Source organism: Conger conger, chromosome 14, assembly GCF_963514075.1.
Source record: "Conger conger chromosome 14, fConCon1.1, whole genome shotgun sequence".
Lineage (NCBI taxonomy): Eukaryota > Metazoa > Chordata > Actinopteri > Anguilliformes > Congridae > Conger > Conger conger.
In genome coordinates, this window is record NC_083773.1 from 6714601 (window position 1) to 6742589 (window position 27989).

The 27989-nt window shown below is 45.1% G+C and overlaps 1 protein-coding gene across 1 annotated transcript; it reads left to right on the forward strand.

Annotated features, from left to right (window-relative positions):
* The first annotated feature begins 1489 nt into the window (after positions 1 to 1489).
* Positions 1490 to 27289, forward strand: LOC133110102 (tubby-related protein 1-like). Its single transcript, XM_061219980.1, has 15 exons — positions 1490 to 1672; positions 7438 to 7519; positions 17473 to 17489; positions 17990 to 18116; positions 18459 to 18566; positions 18655 to 18777; positions 20207 to 20320; positions 21805 to 21978; positions 22568 to 22644; positions 23369 to 23536; positions 24178 to 24290; positions 24584 to 24692; positions 25846 to 25944; positions 26544 to 26715; positions 26970 to 27289. The coding sequence occupies exons 1-15, from the start codon at positions 1490 to 1492 to the stop codon at positions 27101 to 27103; spliced, it is 1800 nt and encodes a 599-aa protein (XP_061075964.1). The 3' UTR covers positions 27104 to 27289.
* Positions 27290 to 27989: the final 700 nt, after the last annotated feature.

A 27989-nucleotide genomic window follows, 5' to 3' on the forward strand; every position in this document is an offset into this window, starting at 1 on the left:
CCCGCCCCGATCGTGCCACATAACCCAGAATTCCCAGTTATTCCCATAATTCCCATGCTTTTTTTTTCTTTTTTTTTTTTTTTTTTTCGGGAACCTGCGTGGTGCCCCGCGATGCGCTTACAGGTCCCCGGGAATCCTGGGAACGGGACGGGGAAGAGCCCGGAACGATGCGGAGTCAGCCGCAGGGCCGCTGCGTGTGGGAGGGAGCGTGTGGAGTGTGTACGCCGCTCAGCCATTCCGACATTCCGACATTCCCCTTTTTCTCAGGCATTGTCCCGGGCACCGCTCTGCCTGACGTCACCCCTCCTTTCACATTTATTAATTTATCCCCCCCCCCCCCCCACCGCACCCCCGCACACACCCCCCCCTAAATCCACAGACAAAGTCTCCCATCGCACCACGACGGTACGTGCACCTCAAAAACAAACACGCAAACAAACAAACAAACAAAAAACTAAATGGATCTTTCAGAAACGTCTTTCTGCAAGGTTGTGCCTCTAAAAAAGTGATGGACTGGGAGTAAAGAAGAGATGAAGAATCGCTGGACGAAGAAAGAGAAAACGAGCACTTTACTGGTCTCTTTCTCTCCATTTTCTCTATCGCTCTCTCTACCTCTGTCACTCTTGCTCACTCTGTCTCTCACCTTTATTCTCACCTTCTCTCTCTTTCTATCGCTCCGTCTCGTCCCTGTTCGCTCCTTCTTTCTCTCTCTCTCCCCGCCACTCTATTTCGCTCGCTCTTTCTCACTCTGTCGTTCTCTTTCCCTCTTGCTCAGCCCGTCTCTCCCTTGTTCTCTTTCCTTCTCTCTCTCTCTCTCTCTCTCTCTCCCTCTCTTCCTGCTTGTGCACGGAGAGCTTGTAAAACTTTCAGCTGTGACAGGCCCAGCCTCCCCTGGCAGTGGTTCAAAAGAGTACTGGCCTGTTTCAGAGAGAGAGAGAGAGCGAGAGAGAGAGAGAGAGCAAGAGCGAGAGAGAGAGATCGAGAGAGCGAGAGAGAGAGGTGGGGGCACGTCTGAAAGGTGGCTGGCTGGCTGCATTCTACCCCTGCGTAATGCCAGTTTGGGGCAGTGCCCGCTTCCAGGCGTCTGTTCCACGCCCACCCCCCCCGCTTTTCCTATGTTCCGGGGCGGGAATCCGGGTCAGGGCAGGTCCACTCCACGCAGAGGGCAAGCGAGGGCGTGCACGTGTACTCGTGCACGAGCCGGAGGGCGATGCGGTCCACTTCCTGCACGGGCCCGTTCCAGAGAAAGGGGGCAGATAGATTTCCCACAGTTCACGCCGGGCCCTGAGAGCACCTCCCCCCCTCGCGGCAGCGCGTCACGTGTCGAGCGCCGCCGCGCGAAAAACAACAACAACCCCGAAAAATAAGCCTTCGCCATACTATTTCATTTCTGTTCATCCGTTCAAGCCATCTTCTTTTTTTTTTCTTTTTCTCGATTTGATTATTAATTTATTTACTAATTAATTAGCGGATGAAAAGGAGAGAAGGAATGGGGGCGCTGTGTGATCTGTTGCAGCTGCGTTTCATCACCGAGCTCCGCGTCGCTCCGGTGGCCCGGCGGATCAAAGAGCTTCCCCACGAACCCAGTCAATCACGGGCTCGGCCTGTCGCCGCCTCGCACGCGGCAGTCGCTCGCCAGAGGGGAACGCCGACGTTCGGCGGGGCGGACGGCGTACAGTGACGCCGACCTGGAATAACCCCGTCGCGATTTACAGCGAGAATGTGTGAAACCCGGCACCGGCATTGTGAACGGATTCCGCACACGTGGGCTCGCTTCGTGAGCGACACGGACAGGATGAGGTGAAACTTCCCATGATGCCTCTCTGAATCTGTCTTCCGTAAAGTGAAGTAAAATGTGTGCCCGTGCGATGCATTAAATCTCATTCAAAGACATAAACCAACTTTCATTGTTTTCATTTTTTTCCCTTCATTTTTTATGTACTGTTAAATGTAAACGATATACTTTTGTTAATTGGGTGAATCAATAGTTATTACCAAACATTGAGTCATGAAACCGTGCTGGGGAAGCAGATGCTTTCCGTTAGCCTTTGTCGTACACCTGCGATGCGTGGGTTTAACGTTTGCATCGGCGATGCAAAGTGCACCCGTGGGGAGGTGTGTGTGTGTCATCCTGTACGTGTGGATACAGTCTGTGCGTGTCTCTGTGTCTCTGGGTGGGGCCCCTCCACATTACCTACGATGACACCGCGGTGAGGTTCGACATCCACTCGCAGTTTCTCGGTAAAGTGACGGTCTGTTAGTTTTCGCTCACGGAGGGGTCAGTGCATGGCGCTCAACACGGTTCGAAAAACACAGAACTGTAAAAAAATAAAAGAAATTCTGCAATGACGCTGCCGAAACGGTCCGCTCCTCCCAACGCCGTTCCCATGTCCGCTGGGTCTCGGTGGGAACCGAGGGGTGAATAAGTCCTATAAACACACCCACAGAAATACAGCGATGATACAAACCCACAGAAACACAGCGATGCATATCTCCATGATCTATTAGCCCCATAAACATGTGGGTCCTCTAACTTCCACAGACTTTTACCCTGAAATATATCAAATTAGCTGGGCTAGAATTCCTATAGCATTTCCTGGCTCCGTTCTCAGACCACATCAATGATTCGCAACAAAAAAAAAAGATGTCATTTATAACAGTGAAAGTGACACAATTGAAGAGTTTTATGTCATACTTGAGAGCTGCTTGTTCTTATGAAATGCCTTTTGGTTATTGTTAAATTTGTCGGCCGTTCAGATGTCCCCATCTTGATTGTATTTTTTGCCAAGCAGCAGGTAAATATTTCAGGCTCTGGCATGGCTCTTGACAATGGCCTCTGACTCTTCTGTGCAGTTTTCCGTCTCCGTAACAACCGACGCTTGTCAAAACTACTAAAGACGACTGCCAGCCATGTGGTTGCTTGGCTACAGTAACATGAACAACAACAACAACATTCACCAAACCCCCACATGCTAGTATTACGGTGACACTCTACAAACACCCAATACTGTCAAATGCCACTGAAAATGTCAGCGATTGAGGCTGCTCTTTGGAAGATTCCAGACATGCATGTATGCCCTCTCTTCCCCAGACCAAGGCTTCGTGTTGCCTGGACTCATCAGTTGAAGACCTCCGCCCCCGCCCCCCCCCCCCCCCCAGTTTGAAAAGTATTCGCACAAATAGAGAACCATCTCCGTCGTCTAGACTGCACTTAGTAAAAATGCACTTTCACCGGGAGCAGCAGGGCCTGTGAAGCCGGACTTTGACGTATTTTTCATAAAGTCCTACGGACTGGCGTTAATTATTTATTCATACTGCGGTCGGCCCTTTAATGCAAAACTTCTCCGCCGCGGTGAAGCAGGTGCACTCGCGCTGGCCTGGTTGCCGTGGTTGCGTCTGGTTCCCGTCGGCAACGGCTCTGCATAAACACTGGGGTTTGTTTGTTCGCATAGCCACACCTTCAGGCGGGCGGCTGTCAAGTCAGGACACGGGCCTGTGACCTAGATTCCCCCGTGTGGAGAGGAAGCCCCTCACCACTTACCCCCCCCCCACCGCCGCGGCAGTGTGGCTAAGCAGGTGCGGCTTCGCGAGGGATGCCAGTTCAAATCCCGGGAGGGGGACAGTGCTGCTGAATCATCCAGCGTTAAAGAGATCTTTAATGTGATTTTTTCCATCAGTAAGATATCCAGCCACGTGAATGGGCAATATGTTCGTGTCAGCTGTGGATAAAGAGAATGTGTTTATCGAATTTGTCATTTAATTTCGAACTATGCCAATGCGCCGAACGTTAAACGAAGCTCTCTGTGAAACGACCCTTCACACTGTGCTATCTGCGGCATGGAAAGAGTGACGTATCAACACAGCCGTTCACTCAGAAAAACAGCCTGCTGTGTTTCACACATTCAGTGCATTGGAAGTTGAGCTCTACAGTTCTACATTAAACATTGTTGAACAGGAGAAGGTGGACTTTAGGTGGTATGCACTCACAGTTTAAACATGGTAGACCAGGAGGAGGTGGGCTTTAGGAACTACGCACTCACTGACAGTTTAAACATGGTAGACCAGGAGGAGGTGGACTTTAGGAACTAAGCACTCACTCACAGTTTAAACATGATAGGCCAGGAGGAGGTGGACTTTAGGAACTACGCACTCACTCATAGTTTAAACATGGTAGACCAGGAGGAGGTGGACTTTAGGAACTACAAACTCAGTCACAGTTTAAACATGGTAGACCAGGAGGTGGTGAACTTCAAGAACTAAGCACTCCCTCAGAGTTTAAACATGGTAGGCCAGGAGGAGGTGGGCTTTAGGAACTACAAACTCAGTCACAGTTTAAACATGGTAGACCAGGAGGTGGTGAACTTCAAGAACTAAGCACTCAGTCACAGTTTAAACATGGTAGGCCAGGAGGAGGTGGGCTTTAGGAACTACGCACTCCCTCAGAGTTTAAACATGGTAGGCCAGGAGGAGGTGGGCTTTAGGAGGTACGCACTCGCTGCCAGTCCGAGTGGCAGTCGGGTGATTAGTGAGAGGCAGCAGTCATGATTATTGAGACACGGGTCCCCCCTCACAGCCACAACAGTGGGCTTGTGCTCGTGCCATTCCAGATTTGATGAATGTATATTTGTTTTGGAAATATGTACACCTCGTTGGCACTCAATGTGACAAATTACCAAGAAGCTATTCTAACTTTAGATACCATTTCCTGTGTGTGTGTGTGTGTGTGTGTGAGAGAGAGAGAGAGAGAGAGAGAGAGAGAGAGTGATCAATGAGCAAATCTCCTCAGTGATTATAAAATACCATAATTCTCATTCTACTGATCATTAAGTACAGACAGTAAGTAAATAAGTGAGCAATACTTCATTTATATAGCACTTTGTGCAAAGTGCTTCATAATAAAATACTAAAAACACTAGAAGGATAAAACACAAAAAATAAAAAATAAGATAATAAAATTCAAATACATTTTTACAAATAATAAATTAATCATACTGATAAAGAATAAGTAGGCTACAGGAATTTATCGTTAGTAAGTACATTTTATAATTAATAAAATGTTATGTTGTGAAATATGCACATTAGTCCCTTCATACACTGTCAGGGAATTTACAGATAATACATCTGATAATACTCTGAAGCCAGAACGCACCCAGCTGCTCAGCCAGCTTTCTGCATATTTGTCTACCATGGTTATTTTCCAGACACGTACAGACAAATTACTGACTGACAGTTTACAGCCTCATAAGCCTGTCAATTATGGCTGTGTGCGTGTGTGAGTGTGTGCGCGTGTAAGTGAGTGTGTGTGAGTGTGTGTGCGTGTGTGTGTGCAGTGTGTGCATGTAAGTGTGTGTGTGAGAGTGTGTGTGCGTGTGAGTGTGTGATTGTGTTTGTGAGAGTGTGTGTGAGTGTGTGTGTGAGTGAGTGTGTGTGAGTGTGTGTGCGTGTGTGTGTGAGTGTGTGTGCAGTGTGTGCATGTAAGTGTGTGTGTGAGAGTGTGTGTCCGTGTGAGAGTGTGTGTGAGTGTGTGTGTGTAAGTGTATGTGTGAGAGTGTTTGTGTGTGTGAGTGTGTGTGAGAGTGTGAGTGTGTGTGAGCGTGTGTGTGTGTGTGTGTGTGAGAGTGTGTAAGTGTGTGTGTGAGTGTGTGCGTGAGTGTGAGTGTGTGTGTGTGTGTGAGAGTGTGTGTGCATGTGTGAGTGTGTGTGTGTGTGTGTGTGTGTGTGAGAGTGTGTGTGCATGTGTGAGTGTGTGTGTGTGTGTGTAGGGGGGGTGGAGGCACACAGTGGTTCACCTTGTGCATTTGACAGCAGTGGGAATCTGTGGGTTTAATCACCGGTGCTGGACTGGAGTTGTGGGACTTGTTCAGTCCACCGAGACACTCCATTAGCCGCTGGCCTGCGGGTCCTGCTATGACGGAGAATGTAATTTGAGTGATAATTACAGCTTGTGGGAATATTATTCCTTCATTTTCAGCATTTCAAAATGTCAGCTCTTGTGAGTTGCCTCTCTCTCTCTTTCTCTGGCTTTCTCTGTCTCTCTCTCTCTCACCCTCTCCTGCTCTCCGTTTCACTCTGTTTCTCCCTCACCCTCTTATCGTGCCTTGCTGGACAGTTGTCCTTGAGTTGTTATCGTGAGACCACGTTCTCTCTCTCCGCCTGTGGAATGCACATAGGAGGAGTATTTTCGGGTTCTTTATTGAAAAGCCTGCGGCACCAGAAACTGACCCACACCAGAAGCCGCACCCCTCGGGGTGTAAAGAGGTGCTTCGACGTCGGCGATCTTTACCGTGCGTTGTTGCATCGCGACTGTTATGTTACAGTTCAGCGGTTGCGTCTCAGTTCGTGGCGCTGAATGTCACATGACGGCGCCCGGGGGAAGTCGCTTGTCAGACAAATTGACTGCGCTGAGGCCATCCTGTTCGTTCTAGAGAAATCCGACTCCTCGCCGCAGCGAACGCCGGGGACCGCGATATCGAATTTAACCCCGTAGTGCGTTAGGTACACTCTTTTGTGTACACTTCTGTTCTTTTTGTGCGGGTGCTCCGGCTTTGCCCGAGGGCAGATTAGCAGAAAAGAACATCGTGTAGTTACAGCTAAAGATTTAACGCTCACTCTTCCCTAATGGTACTGTTTGACTGGATCATAGCTTTCATCTCTCCTGACGATGACTTTTAGACACGTTAAAAAAACACATTCTTGTAGGTCATGTTTCCGTTCTTGGCGATTTAGACGCGCTGGAGACGTCAGGCTAAACAGAGCCTTTCAGAGAATCATAAGGTGTCTTCCCTGAAGCCGGTCCTGTCATCACCCGTTGAGCCTGAAGCAGGCAGACAGGGAAAACCCCTTACTTTGGAAGGATATGCTATTTTTGGAATCTATCCCCCGATGAACTTATCAAATTAATGAAAATGTCCCCTGCTTAATTTTGAATAGCTGGATTTACTTCCAAGATCATAATGAAGGCACCGTGGACAATGTTACTCTGTAAGAAGGGGTGTATATATACAATAAAATAGATTCAATATGAAATATCATAAATTATACATGAATGAAATTCAGTTGGTCATTATTAGGCTAAATGTTTACCGGATGTTTTTGGGCATTAGTGGCCATGTGCATTTTTGTGTAAAACTAACATTATTTCAGTTATAAATGCTCAATAAATGATTAATAACTGAACCTTTTTTATTGCAATTTACAAAATCAATTATTTAAAACTAAAATACAAATGCACTGTCAAAATGCAACCTCACCATCTGTCGCATGGGCCTATGTCCTGACAAGTTTGAAACACCAATTTTTGAGATGGATTCTGTACCTGTTGGGTGATGTGCGACCGACAGTACCCTTGTAGGAAGGGCGGGGGGGGGGGGGGGGGTGCAGGGGTGCAGGACGGGCCATTGTGTGGATCTGTGGCACGGTGTGTTTTGGGTGGAGAAGCCCGGCTCCATCGGCTCCATTGTGTCCTTCGCACGCGGCTCGCTGCTCGCTGCGCGGCAGCGCCCCCCGGGGGCGGGCCCGGGTAGCGCGCGGCTTCCTGTTTTCTCTCTCTCTCTCTCTCTCTCTCTCTCTCTCTCTCTCTCTCTCTCTCTCGAGTGTTTGGCGCTTTTGTGCGCGACCGAGGGCAACAGGTTCACGTCCCCGCGGCGGCGGGGGGAGTCATTAAGGGATGAGCGCGGAGCGGAGCGTGCAGCGGAGCGGCGGGGGGGGAAGACGACCCCGTTACCCTCTCCGCCTTGCGTCACCGCCGTTCCTGTGCCCGCCACGGTCCCCTTTAATCTCCCAGCCTCCGGGCCCTTTCAACCGCGCACCTACGGGGCTGTGCGGTGTGAAAAGAGAGGGAGAGAAGCGTTTGCACGGCTAAAGCAAGCGTCGTGGGTACCTAATTCACATACGTTTTAATATTTCGTTCTCATGTTGTCTTCCTGTTGTGCTATGGCAATGTGTGTTGTATTATTAAGGGGTTTTTTTGCATTCATTTATTTGGTGTTATTTTCCATCACTATGGTAACAGGATATACCATTTGAAAGCATCACAATTCACAAGTCTGTGTAACCTATTTTAAGATGCCAGTGCTCTAGCAACAACAGTTTTTCAGTATTTTGTGGGTGGCAAAACAAGCGTGGGGGGACCTCACCTTCTCTGCATTTTGGAAATCCACTGGCTACACAAATCAAGGTCATGTCAGTGTCCTTTTCATGGCAAGGGTCCCGCAAACTAAATTAAATTCTTAAAAGCCACAATAATCTGTATCCACTCAAAAACAGAAAATATTTGCAGTGAGAAAAAAATATTCCACCTCCATTGTGTTTGAGCTTCTATAACTTTGTTTTGGTAATATTTAGAGTAATTCTGACTCTAACCCTTTGAGAAGAGACGAGGATTATTTCATTGTCAAGCTTGTTTTAAGAGGGGCAATACTTAAGGGGTTAATATTTAAGATTTTAAAAAAAGATCTTGAAAGAAATGTTGCCCAACAGCTGTGATAAAATGTCTGGTGGTTTCACCCTCTAGTGGTGAAATTGTGTTCTTGCAATTAAGGAGAAAAATCACACACACTGCATTAACTAGCCAAAAACTGTTCCATTTTTTATTCACATAAAAAGATACATTTAAAGCTCTCACAAAGGTCAGAACAACCAAGAGGGTTTCTCTGTTGCATTGCATTTTTTATTTTATATTCAGCAACACAAAATAAATGCCTTCCCTATATAAGTTTAGAAATCACTGCGTATCCTACCCTGTGGTGCTGAATCAGTCAGTGAATGACGCCATCATCTCTCTCCTGGTACTACAGAATGCTGTGTGCATTGATACAGCTGCAATATAATAAGGCGCGTGACTGACTCTAACCAATCCCGTTTGTGAACGCAGACACGCTGAACAGGCGTTCTGCGCACACAGTCGCCCTGTCGTGTCGACATGAAAAAGGACACTGTCTCTTTAAGACCCGCTCCCAAAACCAGCGAGTTCATTGGCCTCGCGTAGGCAAACTGCCAAATGTTGTGTTGCTGTCAATGGTTTGCAGACATGCCAGCGAAGCTATTAGCCTTGACTCTCGGCCAATCAGATAGTAACTTCAGTTTGTCTCAACTCTTTATTTGCCAATCAGGGAGCTGGTCAATGTGTCCTGGCATCTGTGAGAATCAGGAAGGATACTTCAGTTCCTCAGAGAGGGCGGGGCTGATGAGTGTGAGGGTGTGGCTCATTGGGGGAGGGACGTGGGGAGATTGTCACCTATCCCCCATGTCACAAAGGGCATCATTAAAAACAGTATACAGGACACAAAACTGACTAATCAACTTGAGCAACATTCAGCATGTAATGTGTGTCATCCAGATCATTTCAATCCATTCTAGTCATGTGCAGCACCTGAATCTGACAGCTTGTCAACTGGAAGAAATTACATGAAAGTTTTTGTGCAAGGCTTGTGTGTGCAGTTTTGTGGGCTTACGTACACTGATACTTGTGTGTGTGAGTGAAAGAGAGAGAGAGGTTCTCTGTAGCAAAATAATAGCATACTGTACTTTCTGACATATGTACACATACTTTTTGCATTACCTTTATTTTTGTACTTATTCCACCATCTAGTGGTCAATGTGAATTATTGCAGTTACTTATTGCATTTGATTTACATGCATCGATCAGTCAGTTCTGCTCTGTGATTTTCAATCACAGGCAGCATTGGTTGGATTTAAGCAGCAGCCATGATACTAAATGAAATGCAATGATCTTCCTCTCTCTTTACAACACAGTAACCATAAATAATTCAATTCAATCCAATCCAACTTTTAATGGTAAATGGTTGGCATTTATGTAGCGCCTTTATCCAAAGCATTGCACAATTGATGCATCTCATTCACCTATTCATGCAAACACTCACACACCAATGCCGATCGGCTGCCATGCAAGGCACCAACAAGCTCATCAGGAGAAACTGGGGGTTAGGTGTTAGGACACATTACAATGGGAATACAAAAAATAATTTGGCAAAAAAATCTGTCCTAAACTCCAAAAAAGTGAGCAATTGAGGTGAATAAATCTGGAGAGAAACCCGGCTATAGAGGGGGAGCCCATCCCCCGCTGGCCGGGGAGGTGTAGGCAGAGAATATAACAGTGCTGCTCCACCTCACAATGTGCTATGGTGCTAAAACACATCAAGTGTCTCACATAATAGACAGCAGCGCCAATAGAAACCAATGGGAGTAAAAAAATAATTCTGTGTAAGTAAAAACGTCAGAACATTTATATTGTACCCCTTTGTCTATGTAGGACCATGGAAGAAATAATTTCAAAATAATATATGATATATTACTCATAATAATAACATATGAGCAGAAATATTTTAAATGTGAGGTCAAACACGAATGGAGTCCAACGGCTTTGTGAGAGAAAATTTAAGTACCACTAGGGGGCGATGGGGAAGGGGTGTGGTCTCAGGGCTGTAACTCTGAGGGTAATCAGATTAGGACCGTGGGTTTAGGCTGTGATAAGCTGTCCTTCTGGGCTGGAGGAGAGCAGGCCTCTCATTGGAGGGTTAGAGAAGAGTAGAGTCTCTCTCTCTTTTCATCTCTCCTCCCTCTGTTTCTGTCTGTCCGTCCGTGTCTCTCTCCTTCACACGCTCGAGGAACAGAGAGCTCTATTTCATTCCTCCTGAGTCTGGAACAGCACAGGGTAACACGTTCAATACCACGTCTTTGTGTGTACGTGTGTGTGTGCGGGTACGTCCTTGAGAGAATGATGCATGTGCGTGTGTGTGTGTGCTCGTATGTACATCCTTGAGAGAATCATGCATGCGTGTGTGGATGCGTTTATGTTCGCATCCGTTTGTATGCATGCAGGTGCATTCATTTTAGCAAGTGAGTGAATGTTTCCTGTTTCTTTAATGGTTTGCTTAAAGGTACTTTTATAATATGAACAGCTTTGTGACTGGCTGGGCTTGTATGGGAACTCAATAAGAGCCACGGAAACGTGATTATGAATACTGATTTATTTCTGTGCAAGTTCTGCAGAGTTTTATTTCTGTGTGAGTTCTGCAGAGATTTATTTCTGTGTGATTTCTGCAGAGATTTATTTCTGTGCGAGTTCTGCAGAGATTTATTTCTGTGCGAGTTCTGCAGAGATTTATTTCTGTGTGAGTTCTGCAGAGATTTATTTCTGTGTGAGTTCTGCAGAGATTTATTTCTGTGTGAGTTCTGCAGAGATTTATTTCTGTGTGAGTTCTGCAGAGTTTTATTTCTGTGTGAGTTCTGCAGAGTTTAATTTCTGTGTGAGTTCTGCTGAGATTTATTTCTGTGTGAGTTCTGCAGAGATTTATTTCTGTGTGAGTTCTGCTGAGATTTATTTCTGTGTGAGTTCTGCTTTAGTGAGTTTTATTTCTGTGTGAGTTCTGCTGTAGTGAGTTTTATTTCTGCTGTCTAGAGCCGAAAAAGCAGCAGAAAGAGAACATCAGTCAGTGTGAAAGTTGAGGTCAGTCTAGCTCATGGGTCTCTGCTTCCTCTCCTGTGCTTTGTTGTGGATTCCTCCAGGATCCTCATGCCTTTACAGAGAGAAACCCTGAAGGAGGTCTGGAGTGCAAACGAGTGAGTGTTTCAGATTCATTAACATAAAATGTATTTCTTCCTTAGTTCACCACATTTCTCAATAAGTGTATAAGTGACAGCTGGCTCTGTGAGATGAAATGAATATGAGGCATCTATACATGAAACACCTTTCATCTTACAGAATCTGTAATAAGCCATATGATAAAACATACCAGCTCATTCGCAATTGCAGCTTCAACTCCTTTGCGTGATTTAGACTTGTAGTGCTACATACAGAGCTTGTTGCATCCGTTTATATATTTGCTTAAAATACCTTGAAAAGGCGTGATATTTTATTTTTGTTACATAAAATCAGCAGAGTACACAGCATACACTGGCAGTGCTTATTCCAGGTAGATAACCACCTGTGTGTTGTAATTGACTTATTTTATTATGTTAAAAGTATTTTTAAATAAATGTTTCTTCATTCTTAGTGCTCACAATTCTACTCCACAGAAGCAGGTGAGTCATTATTGAATGAGTGTGCCCCCTCCCCATACACACACACACACATACACACACACACACACACACACACACATACACACACACACACACACATACACACATACACACACATACACACACACACACACAGACATACACACACACACATTAAAAGACACATGCTCACCCACACACACACTTGGACACATGCACATGTACATGCACATGCACACTCTCACACACATACACACACTAAAAGACACAGGCTCATACACGCAAGACACACACACACACATTACACACACTAAAAGACACAGGCTCACACACACACACACACACACACACACACTAAAAGACATAGGCTCACACACACAGACACACTCACACACACACACACTTGCACACTCACACACACTCACACACACACACACACACACACACACAGACACACACACACACACACACTAAAAGACACACGCACACACACACAGACACACACACACACACGCACTAAAAGACACAGGCTCACACACGCAGACACACACTCACACACACACACACACACACACGCACACACACACTAAAAAACACAGGCTCACACACGCAGGCACACACACACACACACACTAAAAGACACACGCACACACTCACACAGACACACACACGCACACACACACTAAAAGACACATGGTTACACACACACAGACACACACACGCACACACACACTAAAAGACACAGGCTCACACACGCAGACACACACTCACACACTCACACACACACACATACACACACACACTTGCACACATGCACATGCACACTCACACACACACACACACACACTAAAAGACACAGGCTCACACACACACAGACACACATACGCACACACACACTAAAAGACACAGGCTCACACACGCACACACACACTAAAAGACACAGGCTCACACACACAGACACACACACGCACACACACACACTAAAAGACACAGGCTCACACACACACACACTAAAAGACACAGGCTCACACACACACACACTAAAAGACACAGGCTCACACATACACACACTAAAAGACACAGGCTCACACACACACACACTAAAAGACACAGGCTCACGCACACACACACTAAAAGACACAGGCTCACACACACACACACACACTAAAAGACACAGGCTCACACACACACAGACACACACACGCACACACACACTAAAAGACACAGGCTCACACACGCAGACACACACACACACACACACACACACAGAGCTCAGGGCCATGTGCCTCTTCACGGCAGATGGGCTTAGAGAGAAAAATCCTCTTAGCAACTTTACCGTTTTGCTGATGGAGCGTCATTGAGAAAAGCTTTCTCCCGTGGTTCTGCCTGATAACCGGGCAGCTCCTCTTCCTTCTTGCCGGTGGGTTATATTTCGGCTGATCTGTTCAGCAGAGGCCCCCCGCCTGAGTATGTCTGGAGAAAAGGTAAAAATCTGGGCAATCCTCCGGTCACCTCATCTTCTGGATTAGAGCTATATGTTTTGGTTGGGGGTTCTGTGATGAACGGGAGGGTTTCTGTGATAAACGGGAGGGTTTCTGTGATGAACGGGAGGGTTTCTGTGATGAATGGTAGCATTTCTGTGATGAACAGTAGGGTTTCTTTGATCAACAGCACAGTACTGTGGATAGCGTAAGCATTTTTCCTCACACAGGAATCATTTCAACAGTGCATTTTTGGCGTTTACTGTCCTGCAAACAAATTCATTTTCTGTTACGTCTAATGGTTTTGAAAGGCATTAGCCTTTAGCTGAGCCTGTTTAGCATCTTGCTGTTGTTTGTTGCAACGCTGCTTTGACATTTAGAAACATTGTGAGGACAGTCAAATCATATTTTGTTGAAAGCTGTACTGAATTGATTAAGTGGCTAGATTAATTGTTCTCTGATAAAGTATTTTCTCTGTGGCCACAGTAAACATTACAACTAACTTTACCCATTGGTCCCTGTATGTTCCAAGCACACAGCGGGCTGACAGCTCAGAACAGTAGTACTGAAGGGCCTAGCATTTCTAAGAAACCTTTTCTGAATGTTAGATTCTCAGTAAAGAATTGTAGGTGCATGTATAGGCTGTATGAGAATTCATCTCTGACCAGAAGACAAGAATATTTAATCCGTACTTGTTTATCCATAATTATATGGTCACGTATAGCTACGTAGATTTGATTTGATTTGATTGATCTTGGCATGTGCCATAAGGCATATACACTACAATGGACATCTTCAGCATGGCTGGATTTTCTCTAGTATATGGTCTTGTCCAGGGAAGAGTTGTGGATTAAACACATGGAAAACATATATAATAACAGATATTAATATGTTTCATTCAGCATTGTCAACTTTTATGTGAAACATTTGAATATAAAAAAAAAAATTAGTTACATTGTTTTTTTGGTAATCTGCTCATTACCAAACACATTCATTAATCGTGAACTTAGCGCTGTTTCACAGACACATATTAAGCTTAGTCCGGGACTAAACTCAGTTTTGTATGGAGAGTCTCTATCAGAATTGACTGTAGTCTAGGACTAAGCTTAATCTGTATCTGCGAAACTGGCCCTTTTAACAATCAAATAAAATGCACATTACCGGGTAAACCTGTCTCTACTCCAGAACATTCATGGCTTCACACATATTCATGGTGCTTATTACATGTTTTAACAGACAGTGCGCCCCTCTATGCCCCTCTCTTGCCCTCATTACGGCCACACAGCTCGTCAGTCCAGCCTTCTTGCCTGACCTGGGTGAGACAAACAGAACCAAACAGAGGCTTTTCTGAAAGGTCCGGTCTATGAGTCCAAACATGAGCCGTAACACTCATTCCCCCAGCACACTGCTGATTCACTGAGCGTCCAGCGAGAGAACCCTGGCTAATGGGGCGCAGAACCGCTGACCTAGAGTATAGTTCATTTGCGCTGTTTTCATTTTAGTTGTGCAGCCCATATGTTTCAGGTGCATAAAAAAAAAAAAAAAAAACTACAGCGAGAAAGGGATTATGGGAAGGCTTAATTGGAGTGGGATTCAGTGCTTTTCAGCAGACGCCGTAGACGCTAGCAGGGCCACCTCCCCGTGAACCCAATTCATAATGGATGCCCTCGGGGCTGCCCTGTAGGTGTCTCCCTGGGTAAGGATTGTCTGAGGTGAGGGTATTTATAGACACACAAGATGGCGCCTTAAGTGGATTACAGACGGTCTCACACTAAAGCAGTCAGGGAGCTACACTCTTATTCTTATATTTACCTTGTTTTCCACTTCATCTGCTCGGTCAAAAACAGACTCAATGGCAGCTCTTACTCCAGGCCACGAGATGGGTCCACTGACAGTGTCCCAATATGTTTCCTGATTGACAGATCAAGCTGCGTAAAAATGTTTGTAAAATGCATATTTTATTCACAGGCCATTAATCTGTAGTTATGTGATGCTGGAATTAATGATGAAAATGATAAATGTTAATGGTTCAATTTGTGAATAAGAACACTTGCATCTTTGAGCACAAATGTCAAAATGTCAAACCGTAATAGCACTCTAACAATCCTCTTCAGTGAGCCATTTTGTACAATATAAAGATAATTGTAGTTATTGTGAAGCTGAACTTAACGGCACAAGTTAATGCCAGTGTTAGCATGGGTTAATGCCAATCAAACCACGTCAATTGAAGTTGCCTGATATTAGTGCTTGTTGGAGATCTGCAGAGCAGTTTGAATGAGTTGCATTTGACACATGCAACTTATATTTGTCAAGTTGCGTATACATTTTCTGATGAAAATATGCAGGCTATCAGGTCAATAGTTACTCAAATCAGCAATAAACGATTATGTAACGGGGACTTTTGGGTCAATAGTTACTCGAATGAGTAGTAAATTATTGAGTCGTATTGAGATGTTCATGTTTTATATTTCTGGAGAGAAGTGAGGTGGAAATCTTGAGTCATGTTCTCCTTTTTACCCACAATGCTCCTCCCGCCTATATGACTGTGCAGTCCCTGTGTCCTGTGTTCTGTGATTGGAAGTGACAGTAATGCTTTCGCTCAGACCTGCCAGTCGATTCTGGGTTGATTAAGAAGTCGTGTGATTAAGCCATGCCCAGGCTATTATTACTCAGCTCAAATGGGTCATCTCCCCCCTGAGCTCACACACACACACACACACACACACATAAACACGCACACACATACACACACACACACACACACTCACACACACACACACACACACACACATAAACACGCACACACACACTCACACACAGACGCACACACAAACACACACACACACACACTCACACTCACACAAACACACACACAGATACACAGACACACATGCACATACACACACACACACACACACACAGACACACACACAGGCACACGCACACACACACACATACAGAGACACACACACACACACAGGCACAGGCACACGCACACACACACACACACACACACACAAACACACAGACACACATGCACATACACACATAAACACACACACACATGCACATACACACAGATATCTAAGCCGTGGCGTTGGGTGTGTTACCCTGTGTGATCTCAGGCCAAAGCTCTCGGTTCCGTGAGTGTGTAAAGGAGAGAGATCGACAGTCACAGAGAGAAAGAGGGGGGAAAGAAAGAGAGAAATAGAGAAAGAGGCAGTCCTGTGTGTTCTTCATTTAGCCTAGAGTCTGCTCCATAAGAAGAGCTGTCCTATGGTCTGTGCCATGGCAGTTTGAACACGTGTTTGCTGTCTCGGAAAGCAAACACACGTCGTCCATGGTGTAGAGGCAACAGTGTAGATTAACCTTCTGAAAATAATTCCTTTCACTGTGTTGGAAATACTCTGATGCACAAAGTTTCATCTTTGTGTTAACGGGTTCTTACCCGTTTAATGACCTGATGAATACGGCCCTTCTGTGTGGTTGGCTTTGGAAGTGACTTCCTGCTCTAAGGAGGGAGGTAAATGAGGAAAGAAGCCATGGACTGGCTGCAATGCACCATGGGAGAACAGATCTCTTATTTTTATGCCTCTACCTTTTTTTTTTGCTTTTTTTGTAATTGTGTGGATTTTAATTGTTCATGAAGACAGTTATTTCTGTATTTTTAACTTCATCCTTGTCCTTACATTCTGGCTTCTCCCTGTCGATGTGTACACTAATGGTGAGTCTGTGACACTTTGTCTTATAACTGTTCTTCAGTTGTTCCTAAAATCTCCTCCTGAATGTAATTCATAATGAATTGCCGTAAAATAAAATAAAAATAAACCTACGTTTTCAAAAGCAAATCTAGAAATGTGTGTTGTGTATTATACCAGGCATGCAGAAGAAAACTGTTTGAATTTATAGACTGCCTTGCAAACCTGTGAAAGTGAATTTTGTTGTGAGGCAGATGCTTGTGTCGATCCAGAGTTGGACAGCCCAGGGGTCAGAAAGTAAAAGTCCTGCCCTGTGTTTCTTGCACCCATGAACTCAGCCAGCTGATTTCACCAATTAGTTCTACCTCCTGAGTGAAGAATTGTGCTAATGACAAAGTCCAGGTGATCGGAACAAAACTGGGTAGAACTTTCTGAACCAGGATTTTTCCACCTCTGGTATGGACATGCAGAAAGGTCCATAAGTATTTGTACAGTAATTCCTACTGGGTTCACTTCATATGGATCTAAATACCCTAAATCACAGCGGACAGTCCGTACCTTTATTTTACGGGTACTTACATCCAAATGGATTGAACCATGTAGGCTGGGGTTAGGGTGCTTTACAGTCCTTTAAAATCGTTTAACTGTCCAAATATTTACGGACCTCACCGTAGTCCCCTGTTCCCAAAGACGGTGGCCTAATCGCCTGCATAAGTGCTGGGAGTCTCGGGCCGTGGGTCTCTGTGACAGCCTCGCTCCGTCTCCTGCAGGATGGGCCCGTCCGGTTAGAAACCCAAGAAGAAGAAGCAGGATGCAGTCCTGTCCCTCACCAACAGCTCTGAAGCCAAACCCAAAAAGAGCAAGACCAAGAAGAGCCCGGAGCCTCCGGGAGAGGATGACAGCGCTCCCACGCAGAGTATGGACTTGCACACTGCACACTTACACACTACAGTACTAATACCCCAGTGGTAGAGTACTAATACCCCACTGATAGAGTACTGATGCCCTCACTGATGCTTATAGTACTTTTAGAACTACTTAGCATTAATGTTCATTTGATACAAAAATAATAATTTCATTGATACTACCATTCTCAGTTTTACTTTGATTATTTTGTGTCTCAGGCGATTACTATGTTTTGAGGTTAAGTTACAGCCGTTTACCGTCATACAGAGGAGTTTGCAAGGCTTTTTAATGGGGTTTTAATGACGGCGATGTATCTACACCCCACCCTCTCACCCTCTCACCCCTTCAAAAGACGGAAAGACGGTGAAGAAAAAGAAAGCGGAAAAAGAGAAGGAGGAAGCGGGGACGAAGGCCGAGCCGAAGAAGAAGACCAAGAGTGCTCAGAAGAAGAAGAAGAAGGGTGAGGATCGAGTCGTGACTGCGTTAACAAAACAACACCATTTCGACGCTCTGCACACCCCCATTAACATGCTTTCAAACCGGTTCAGACTCAGACGATGAGGATGACAACGACGACGAAGAGGACGGAACTCCCCAGAAGAAGACGAAGAAGAAGACCTCGAAGGAGAGCGCCACGACAGAGACCAAGGACAAGAAGTCCAAACCCAAAGGTCAGTCAGCGCGACCAGCCACTCGCCATTTTAGAGTCAGTCTACACTCGGTCCACTGTAGTGGGGTGTCCTCAACCTCCCAAATGGGTGGAGCTACAGCGATATGTCGGTCATGGCCTTGTCTGAGCCAATCACAAGTTATCTATCTCCACAGCAAGACAAGATTATTGCTTCCAATCAGTGAGTGACTGACGCCATATGGTGACCGCTTCCACTTTTGGTGAAATCACCCCTCGTTCACATTGCAGGTATACTGTCCCTGTAGGCTACATTGCACATTCTCTATAACTCAGTACAGTTAAGTACAGTACAGTCAGTAAACATGTGACACAATAACTTTGGAAAAGTGCAGCAACACAGTAATGATGGTTGAATATAAAACAAACATTGGGATGAGATTACTTGATCACAGATTTACAGTCTTTACTTTTTGTATTAATTTGACAAACCTGTAATAATTTGTAATTCTTTACACGTAAAGCAAATGCTCTTTTGGAAGTGTCAGAGAAAGTACACTCTCAGAAATAAAGTGGTAGTGGAGTTATATTGTTCATATATATCAAATTTCCCAAATGTACCCTGAAGGTACAGTAATGTTCTCTTTGGGTACAAATTTGTATGTTTTCCAAGCAAAAAAGGTGCAAATATTATATAATTATATATTGCTGACTAGGGGTACAATTATATGTACCTATAGGACACTGCCCCAGTAACAAGCATTTGTACCTTTGTATGCACTTTTCGTAGCCGTATTTGTCAGAGTGTAGCCTCAATTTGGTTGCTAGGTGTTTCTTTCTGTTCACGATTACCGTGGAGGCCAGTTCTGTTTTTCTGTTGGTGTGTAAGAGGATTACGTAGAAGATTTCATTGTGCAGTGAGAAGAGGAAACCTTGCTGAATAATCTAGTGCACAAAGTGCAAAGCGCTGGATTTAAACAAGGATAAAAACATTGTCAGAGGGTTGTCACGGAGAACCGCAGCTTACAAAGCAGAAACAGAATAGATTTTACAAGAAGCCCGAATTATTACCTTACAAATCGTACCAGTACACTTGGGTTGGGGGAAATGATGCATCTCCGTCTCAGCAAGAGCGATGTATTCAACGCTAACGCCGAACCATATGGAGCACGGACAAGCCGTGCTGAGAAGGTCGGAGCATGGATTTCACCTGTCAAGGAAGATACAAGAGCATTTTCATATCTTTTATTTTCAGATGCCAATATTTTGATGCCAATGTTATGTTCCAAATATGAACTGGTATGAATATTTCATAATTAATCTTTTTTTTATCTAGTTTGTCACCACTTTGCCGGTTTAATACTCTGTTACTAAGCAGAAGAGGGCAAACCGAAACAACATGCTAAAAGTGGTAACGTTGCTTTGAGTTGTTTTGGTAAAAACTCCATTGTTCTGTGCTGTGTCTTGATTAGAGGACAAAAGTGAATCAACAAACGGGAAAGGAAAACCACCCAAACCCAAGAAGAAGGAGGCAGCCTCCATGTTCATGATAAACGGAGACAAGGCAGAGAAAAGCAAGAAGAAAGGTGACACTTCTGTTTACTTCCAACATATTATTTTCTGAGCAAACTAAATATTTCTGTGAGTGACTCAGCTTTGCAGGTCACATTGTGCTGCATGCATACAAAACATTTTACTGGCTACCATTTCACTGGCTTATCCACTATTTCCAGAAAAGTTTTACACATTTTGGGCCATTTGTACAGGAACAGGTTAGGCCTTGTCCTAGACTAAATTTGATTTTGAATGGAGGTTCTATATACAAAACTCAATTTAATAACAGGACCAAGCCCAATCTATGTCTGAAACCGGCCCATAGATTTAACATTTTTGTCATTTGGCCGACACTTTTAATCCAAAGCGACTAACAAGTGCATAGATTCTTCACAAGTTAAAGCATCACATCCAGAACTAGGAAAATACACATGAAGTGTTGTTGTAAACATAAAGTCATCATAAGTGTATTTTTTTTTTTTGGTTAGACAAGGGGGATAGGGATATCAGAAAGGGGGGCGGGAGAAATCAGGAGGTAGGACTAAGGTACAGTTTGAAAAGGTGTGTTTTTAGTCTGCGTCAAAATAGGGGGAGGGATTCTGCTGTCCTGACAGTGGTAGGCAAGTCATTCCACCACTGAGGAACCAGAACGGAAAACAGGCGTGAACGTGCAGCTCGACCGCCAGGTGCTCGTAGTGAGGGAACAATAAGGCGACCAGAGCTGGCAGACTGGAGTGGTCTAGCTGGGGAGTAGGGAGTGATTAAGGATTGTCTGTAAGGTGGAGCAGTCCCCTTAGCAGCCTGAAATGCCAACACTAGGGCCTTGAATTGGATGCGTGCGGCAATAGGAAGCCAGTGGAGGCCAATGAGGAGCGGGGTGACATGAGCCGACCTGGGCTGACTGGTGATCAGGCGGGCTGCAGCGTTCTGGACCAGCTGGAGGGGCTTGATGGCACTAGCTGGGAGACCGGCTAGGAGGGAGTAATGTTTAAAAATTTTAAACATTACTCAGATACACAAATGACAGACAACTAATAAACTCCTAAATTATATTAATTCAACTAATGCAGCAGCTCAAGTAATGAATGAGACAGTGACTCATTTGTTTTTATTATTATTCTGTACTCTAGCACTTTGAGAGTATGCAGTGACAATGAGGTTTAAGTGCAGACTGTCGGCTTTAATTTGAGGACACTTTCGTCCGTATCGAATGAACCGTTTCGAAAATTAAAGCTGACAGTCTGCACTTAGACCTCATCGTTGCTATATTCTCTCAAACTCAGTGCAGCGCAGAGCCAATACAACAAAAAATGTGTCACTGTCCAATGAATTGTGGTGCTCCACCGTATTTCCAAATGTTTTAAAATGAGAGCAGTGCTTCCACATCCATAGCCGGCACCCTGGCCGTGCCGGATGTCCGTGGGCGAGTGATGAGCAGGTGAAAGGGCGGAAGTGAGGGAGGGGCGACAGGGAGCCTGAGCTTTAACTCAAACCGCGCGGTTTCGCCGTCAAACAGCGTCGAAATCCGGCAGCGAGGACAGCGAACCGGAGACCAAGTCCGGCAAGACCAAGAAGAAGAGCGCCGCAGACCCGGCCTCTATGTTCCAGGCCTCGTCCGACAAGGACAAGGAGAAAGACAAGGACAAGGACAAGGACAAGGACAAAGACAAGGACAAGGACAAGGAGAAAGACAAAGACAAAGACAAGGACAAAAAAGTTAAAAAGAAAGGTATGTTTTATCGCCCTAGTCACGGTGGAGCTTTCTGGAATATTTCTCAGAAATTCGAGCCTGGATTCAATAAACATTTTACAGGCTTGTTAATTACCTACGCAGTGTTTGCTGGGTAAATACAGTTACTTGTGTTATTATTAGGTGGTAACTATTTTAAGGTAAGTACTACGAAACAAATGACCATGAAATAAACTTGCTGGGTACTACGCAACTATGCTTTACTGTCTTTCATAGTACTTACATCCAAAATCAAAGTAGTTACCTACTGATTACACATAAGTAGCTGGTATTTACCCAGTAATTTGAGCTGTAAAATAAAGGGTTACCAACATTTCTCCTTAACTTTGACATAAGTTAGCTTTTTCACAGAAATCGTTTGGAGCGGAAATTTTGTAGATTACTGTAGATGTCTGGGCTTGCTGCAACATTTTATTTTATTGCGAAACTCCCCAGATTATGTGCGTGAAGACACAAATGGTGTTTGAGACAAGGCAGGAAGGGCGATAGTATTGTTTTACTGGAACCCTCTCTCCTCTCTCAGGATCATCGAAGGCCGAAGAGAGTGATGATGATGATGACTCGGAGGTGAAGAAGAAGAAAGGGAAAGGGAAGAAAGGAAAAAAGGTTGGTCCGTGCGTCAGGACACAAACTGTCAGCCCGGAACTGACTGGGAGTCCACATGACCCTTGACCTTTACTAAAACCACTAGTGCATGAGGCCTACTTGTGCCAGTTTGTTCAGATTTTCCCTTTGCTTACACTTGCTTGCCCGTAAACAGGAATGCCTATAAAAAACTACATACCACAATAAAAACTACAAATTACAAAAGCACCAATGCAGTTTTAGCATACATAGTGTCATGATCTGTATTCTGTATCAGTCCGCCTTGTAAACTAACTAGCTGCGGACATGTTACGGCAGTAAATTAAACAGAACACTATCTTAAATTAGTTGCCAAGTTAACAACAAAAGTGCAGTGTAGGTAGGCTGGAATTAGATTTCAATTGATACTGTAAAAATGATTGATGGACTCATTTGATTTTGACCTTCAGCATTGTGAGTTGCCGCAAACATACATAAATTTATAAACACATTGACCGATATCGCTTTAGTTGACTTCAGCGGGGCGACATTGGCTCGGGCGATAAGAGCAGTCGACTGGTAGTCGGAGGGTTGCCGGTTCGATCCCACTCTGGGTGTGTCGAAGTGCACCGGTTGGCAGCCGATCTCTGTTGGTCTGTGGGTCTGTGGGTGCGTGGGTGTGAAAAGATAAGCGGTGCCTCTAGGTGGTGCTGTGGCTCCTCTCTGTGTTGCCTTGGGGACGCTGACCCGTGTGATGTGTGTGTAGGAGGAGAGGCCCCCCTCGCCGTTGATCGAGTTTAACAGCCTGGAGGAGTTCGTGCTGCAGCCGGCTCAACAGGGCGTCACCGTCAAGTGCAAGGTGACCAGGGACAAGCGGGGCATGGACCGCGGCCTGTACCCCACGTACTTCCTCCACCTGGACAACGAGAAGAAGGTAGGCCCGGCTCATCCAGGGGTACAGCTCCGGGGAGAGGGGGGCGGAAAATCAGATGGTTTCGGCTTTTAAGGTGATTTTAGTCTCATTTCGAGATGGTTTCAGTCTGAATTTGAGCTGGTTCCAGCCTGGTCTTGGGCTGGTTTCAGTCTGATCAGATTTTCAGATGGTTTCAAACTGGTTTTACTCTGAGTCCAGACAGATTTTAAGATGTTTCAGCCTGATTTTAAACTGTTTTCAGCCAGACTTTAAGTTGTTTCAGCCTGGTTTTAAGCTGGTTTGGATATGGCCAAGTTGACCATAAGATGGCTGAGCAGGGGCACCATAATGGGGAGTCAAAATAAGAACCATAAGAGAAAAGAGGATTAACTTAAAAAAGGGCATTAGGTAAGGAGCCATGGTGGCGCATGTCAGAGTTGCACACTTAGGACCAGGGTTCGATTCCCATTGTGAGTTTTGAGATGGAGCAGCATAATTGGCTAGCCGGTCTGGGGCAGGGGGATGACTCAGCAAGGGGGGTTAGTGATCATCACCACATACAGCAGCACCCCGGGCACCTCAGAGTCACGGTCACGGGCGGGACGATGCGGATGGGAAGATCATCTTGGTCCCACCCATGACAACTTCCCTTTCACTTCCAGGTCTTTCTATTGGCGGGGAGAAAGCGGAAGAAGAGCACAACCTCTAACTACCTGATCTCCATAGACCCCACGGACATGTCTCGGGGAGGAGAGAACTTCATAGGAAAATTAAGGTAAATTAACACATTTAACACAATTTAGATTCGATGAACTTGCTTTCATATCAATGGTAGGGAAATTTTAATTCAGATTTTAATTCAGTGCATGGTTTCTCTAGCAGCACGTTGCAATATTTTAGGTTATAACCTCAAGACTAGTTTTCTGAAGCTCAAACCCCAACACTGTTTATCCCGTCCCCTTCTCTGTGAACGTGCTGAACAGTATTCCAAACCTGGCTCACCCTACTGTGAACCTGGCTGGGACCTTGGCCCAAACGTGTTTAGGGTGTGGGGTTTTTTTTTGACAGATCGAATCTGATGGGGACCAAGTTCACCGTGTTCGATAACGCGCTAAGCCCCGACAGGGCTCTCCCCGACATGTCCAACGCCCGCCAGGAGCTAGCAGCCATCATCTACGTAAGTACTTGTCCTGCCAGAGGTGTCAATCAGTGGAGTCCCTAAAGTCCTGGAGGGCCGGTGTGTTTTATATTGTATTGTATTGTATTAGATATTGTATTGTATTGTATTAGATATTGTATTGTATTGTATTGTATTAGATATTGTATTGTATTGTATTGTATTAGATATTGTATTGTATTGGTGTAGTCTAGCTGCCAGCGTGGTAGGCTAGTTTGTAAATTGATGTTTTCTTCAAGGGTTCCAATTGTATCTATATGGTCACGCTAGGACTCGGAACCGTACTGTGCCCTACGCTTCTCATCGCACTTGTTCCTGTGTTTGATTTGCACCTTGCACCTGGATAAAAGTGTCTGTTAAATGCCTGTAATGTAATGTAATGTGTGCATGCAGGCAGGTTTGTGTTTACTTTGTGAATACTGTTCTCGTGTACAGGGACGCAAGAACAGTATTCGGCTGTCATTCATGCACTTATCATGAGCTGTTGCTAAAATGTACGATGGTGTAAATGTTAGGGCTAATTAAGTCATTAAGGACAGAAGTTGGCATGAAAACAGTAACAGATTGGGCCAGGGATATACACTCACTGAGCACTTTATTAGGTAGACCTGTACACCAACTTCTTATTTAATCAGCTAATCATGTGGCAGCAACTAAATGCATTAAAACACACAGACGTGGTCAAGAGGTTCAGCCGTTTTTCAGATCAAATGTCAGAATGGGGAAGAAATGTGACAGTGGAATGATAATTGGTGCCAGACAGGGTGGTTTGAGTATCTCAGAAACTGCTGATCTCCTGGGATTTTCATGCACAACATCCAGTGAGCAGCAGTTCTGTTAGCGAAAATGCGTTGTTAATGAGAAACATCAGTGGAGAATGGCCAGACTGGTCAAAAAAAGTCAGACTGGTCAGGAAGGTGACATTAACGCAAATAACCACGCATTACAACAGTGGTATGCAGAAGAGCACCTCTGAACACACAACGTGTCAAACCTCTTAAGTGGATAGGCTGCAGCAGAAGAAGACCAATAGATAATATATATTTATATATTTTTTTAATAAATACCTAATAAAGTTCTCAGTGAGTTTATGTCAGGTTGCTATAGCAACACAGGCGTTCTCCTGCTACGATTTTCCGGGTTGGACTTCCAGGAGACCAACGTCCTCGGAATGAAGGGTCCGAGGCGGATGACCGTGCTCATCCCGGGGATGAACGAGGACAGCGAACGGGTGCCGGTCCGACCGCGACACGTAAGCACAGCCTCGTCCGAAATTAATCTCAACATCACATTCGTGAAGGGCGGCTGGGGCACGCAGGGTCAGTGGTTTGATCCCCAGTGTAGCGACAATAAGATCCGCATAGCCCTTGAGCAAGGCCCTTAACCCTGCATTGCTCCAGGGGAGGATTGTCTCCTGCTTAGTCTAATCAACTGTTTGGCGTTTGGCAGACGCTCTCTGGATAAGAGCGTCTGCCAAACGCCATTAATGTAATGTAATGTAAACCTTTATTTGACTAGGAGGTCACATTGAGATTAAAACCTCTTTTGCAAATGAGACCTAGCCAAGACAGGGTCAAATAGCAGCATAACAAAATCACTATCACGAGACCATGACAATACAGTACTACCCATAAGAATGTAGGTATATACAATTCCAAGAGCATCACAATACACACAGTATGACAGAACACAACACATGGCGGTGAAATGAACACATCAGTGTTACTTAAAACAATTACAGCTAACCGTGAGAACATCCACTATTCTTAATATAAAATCATTTAATGAAATAAGATATTTAATAGCGGGTTTCATAAAGGCGTTTCATCTTTCTGCCGTTCTCTGCCTCAGGACAACGACGGGCTGCTGATCCGGTACCAGAACCGGAAGGTGGAGAACCTGATCGAGCTGCACAACAAGACGCCCGTCTGGAACGAGGAGACGGCCTCCCACGTCCTCAACTTCGCCGGGCGTGTCACCCAGGCCTCCATCAAGAACTTCCAGATCGTCCACAGCAAGGACGGTAAGAGTGCCTCCTCGACCAGGGGGCAAATACTCTGCCACTGCTTTAGTGGGGTATCACAACCTGAGAATAATAATAATGATTTATAATTTAGCTGACACTTCAAAGTGACTTACAGTTGATAAGACTAAGTAATGCCCCCTGGAGCAGTGTGGGATTAGGGGTCTTGGTCAAGGGCCCTGACAGCTGTTATATCCTAATTCAATTAAAGGATCTGAAGCATTCCTTCCTGTCTATCTCCGTCCCGTTCCCAGAGGAATACATCGTGATGCAGTTCGGGCGTGTGGCGGACGACGCCTTCACGCTGGACTACAGCTACCCGCTCTGTGCGGTGCAGGCCTTCGCCATCGCCTTGTCCAGCTTCGACGGCAAACTAGCCTGCGAATGACGGACGCGAGGGCACCTTCGCGACACGCGGCCGGCGCACAGACAGGATTCATAAAGCTCCCGGTGTTCTTTCCTCCATCAGTTACAGAGAAAAGCTGCAGCAAGTGAGGCGAAGACTGCTCCACTACTACGACCAGCCTGGTGGCTACACTAAAGACTGTCGCCCCCACCTTTTTACTGTTTCCGAGACACCAGTGAGCACAGAGCACACCCTTCATTCCAAATGCTTCAATAAGTACCATGTCTTTCTTGCCCCTATCCTTTTTTTGGAAGTCAGTCTCCGTGTGGGATGTTCTTCTGCGGATGTAAGGGTTAATCGGAAGGAAGTGCTGGGAGAGAATTCTGGGATTTGTAGAAAAAGGTCTATGCCTATTGAAGATCTGCCGGCGATCTGGGCGCCCCCTGCTGGTAATGCACGGAGGTGCATTTCTGGTCTCCTCATTTAGCAAAATTACAAACTCGGGTAATTCCCCATGTATAACCTGACTAATTATAATTACTTAATTATGAACTAAATTTTGATATGCGGAGGCATTCTTGAGAAATGATGTCACATCACAGTCCTGTCCTCACATGGAATGGCAAGAACTTCTGCTTTGCAATTCAGCAAAATTAAGTTCCCATTCAGTCGCTTCAAATGAGTTACATTACTTGCATTAGTTGGACAGTGCTCTGTTTCTTAGAATGATTCTCAAAATAATAGACGAATATATACACTCACCGAGCACTTTATTAGGAACATTTTTACTTTATTACACCTACTTATTGATGCGATTATCAAATCAGCCAATTGTGTGGCAGCAGTGCAATGCATACAATCATGTAGATACGGGTCAGGAGCTTCAGTTAATGTTCACATCAACCATCAGAATGGTGAAAAAATGTGA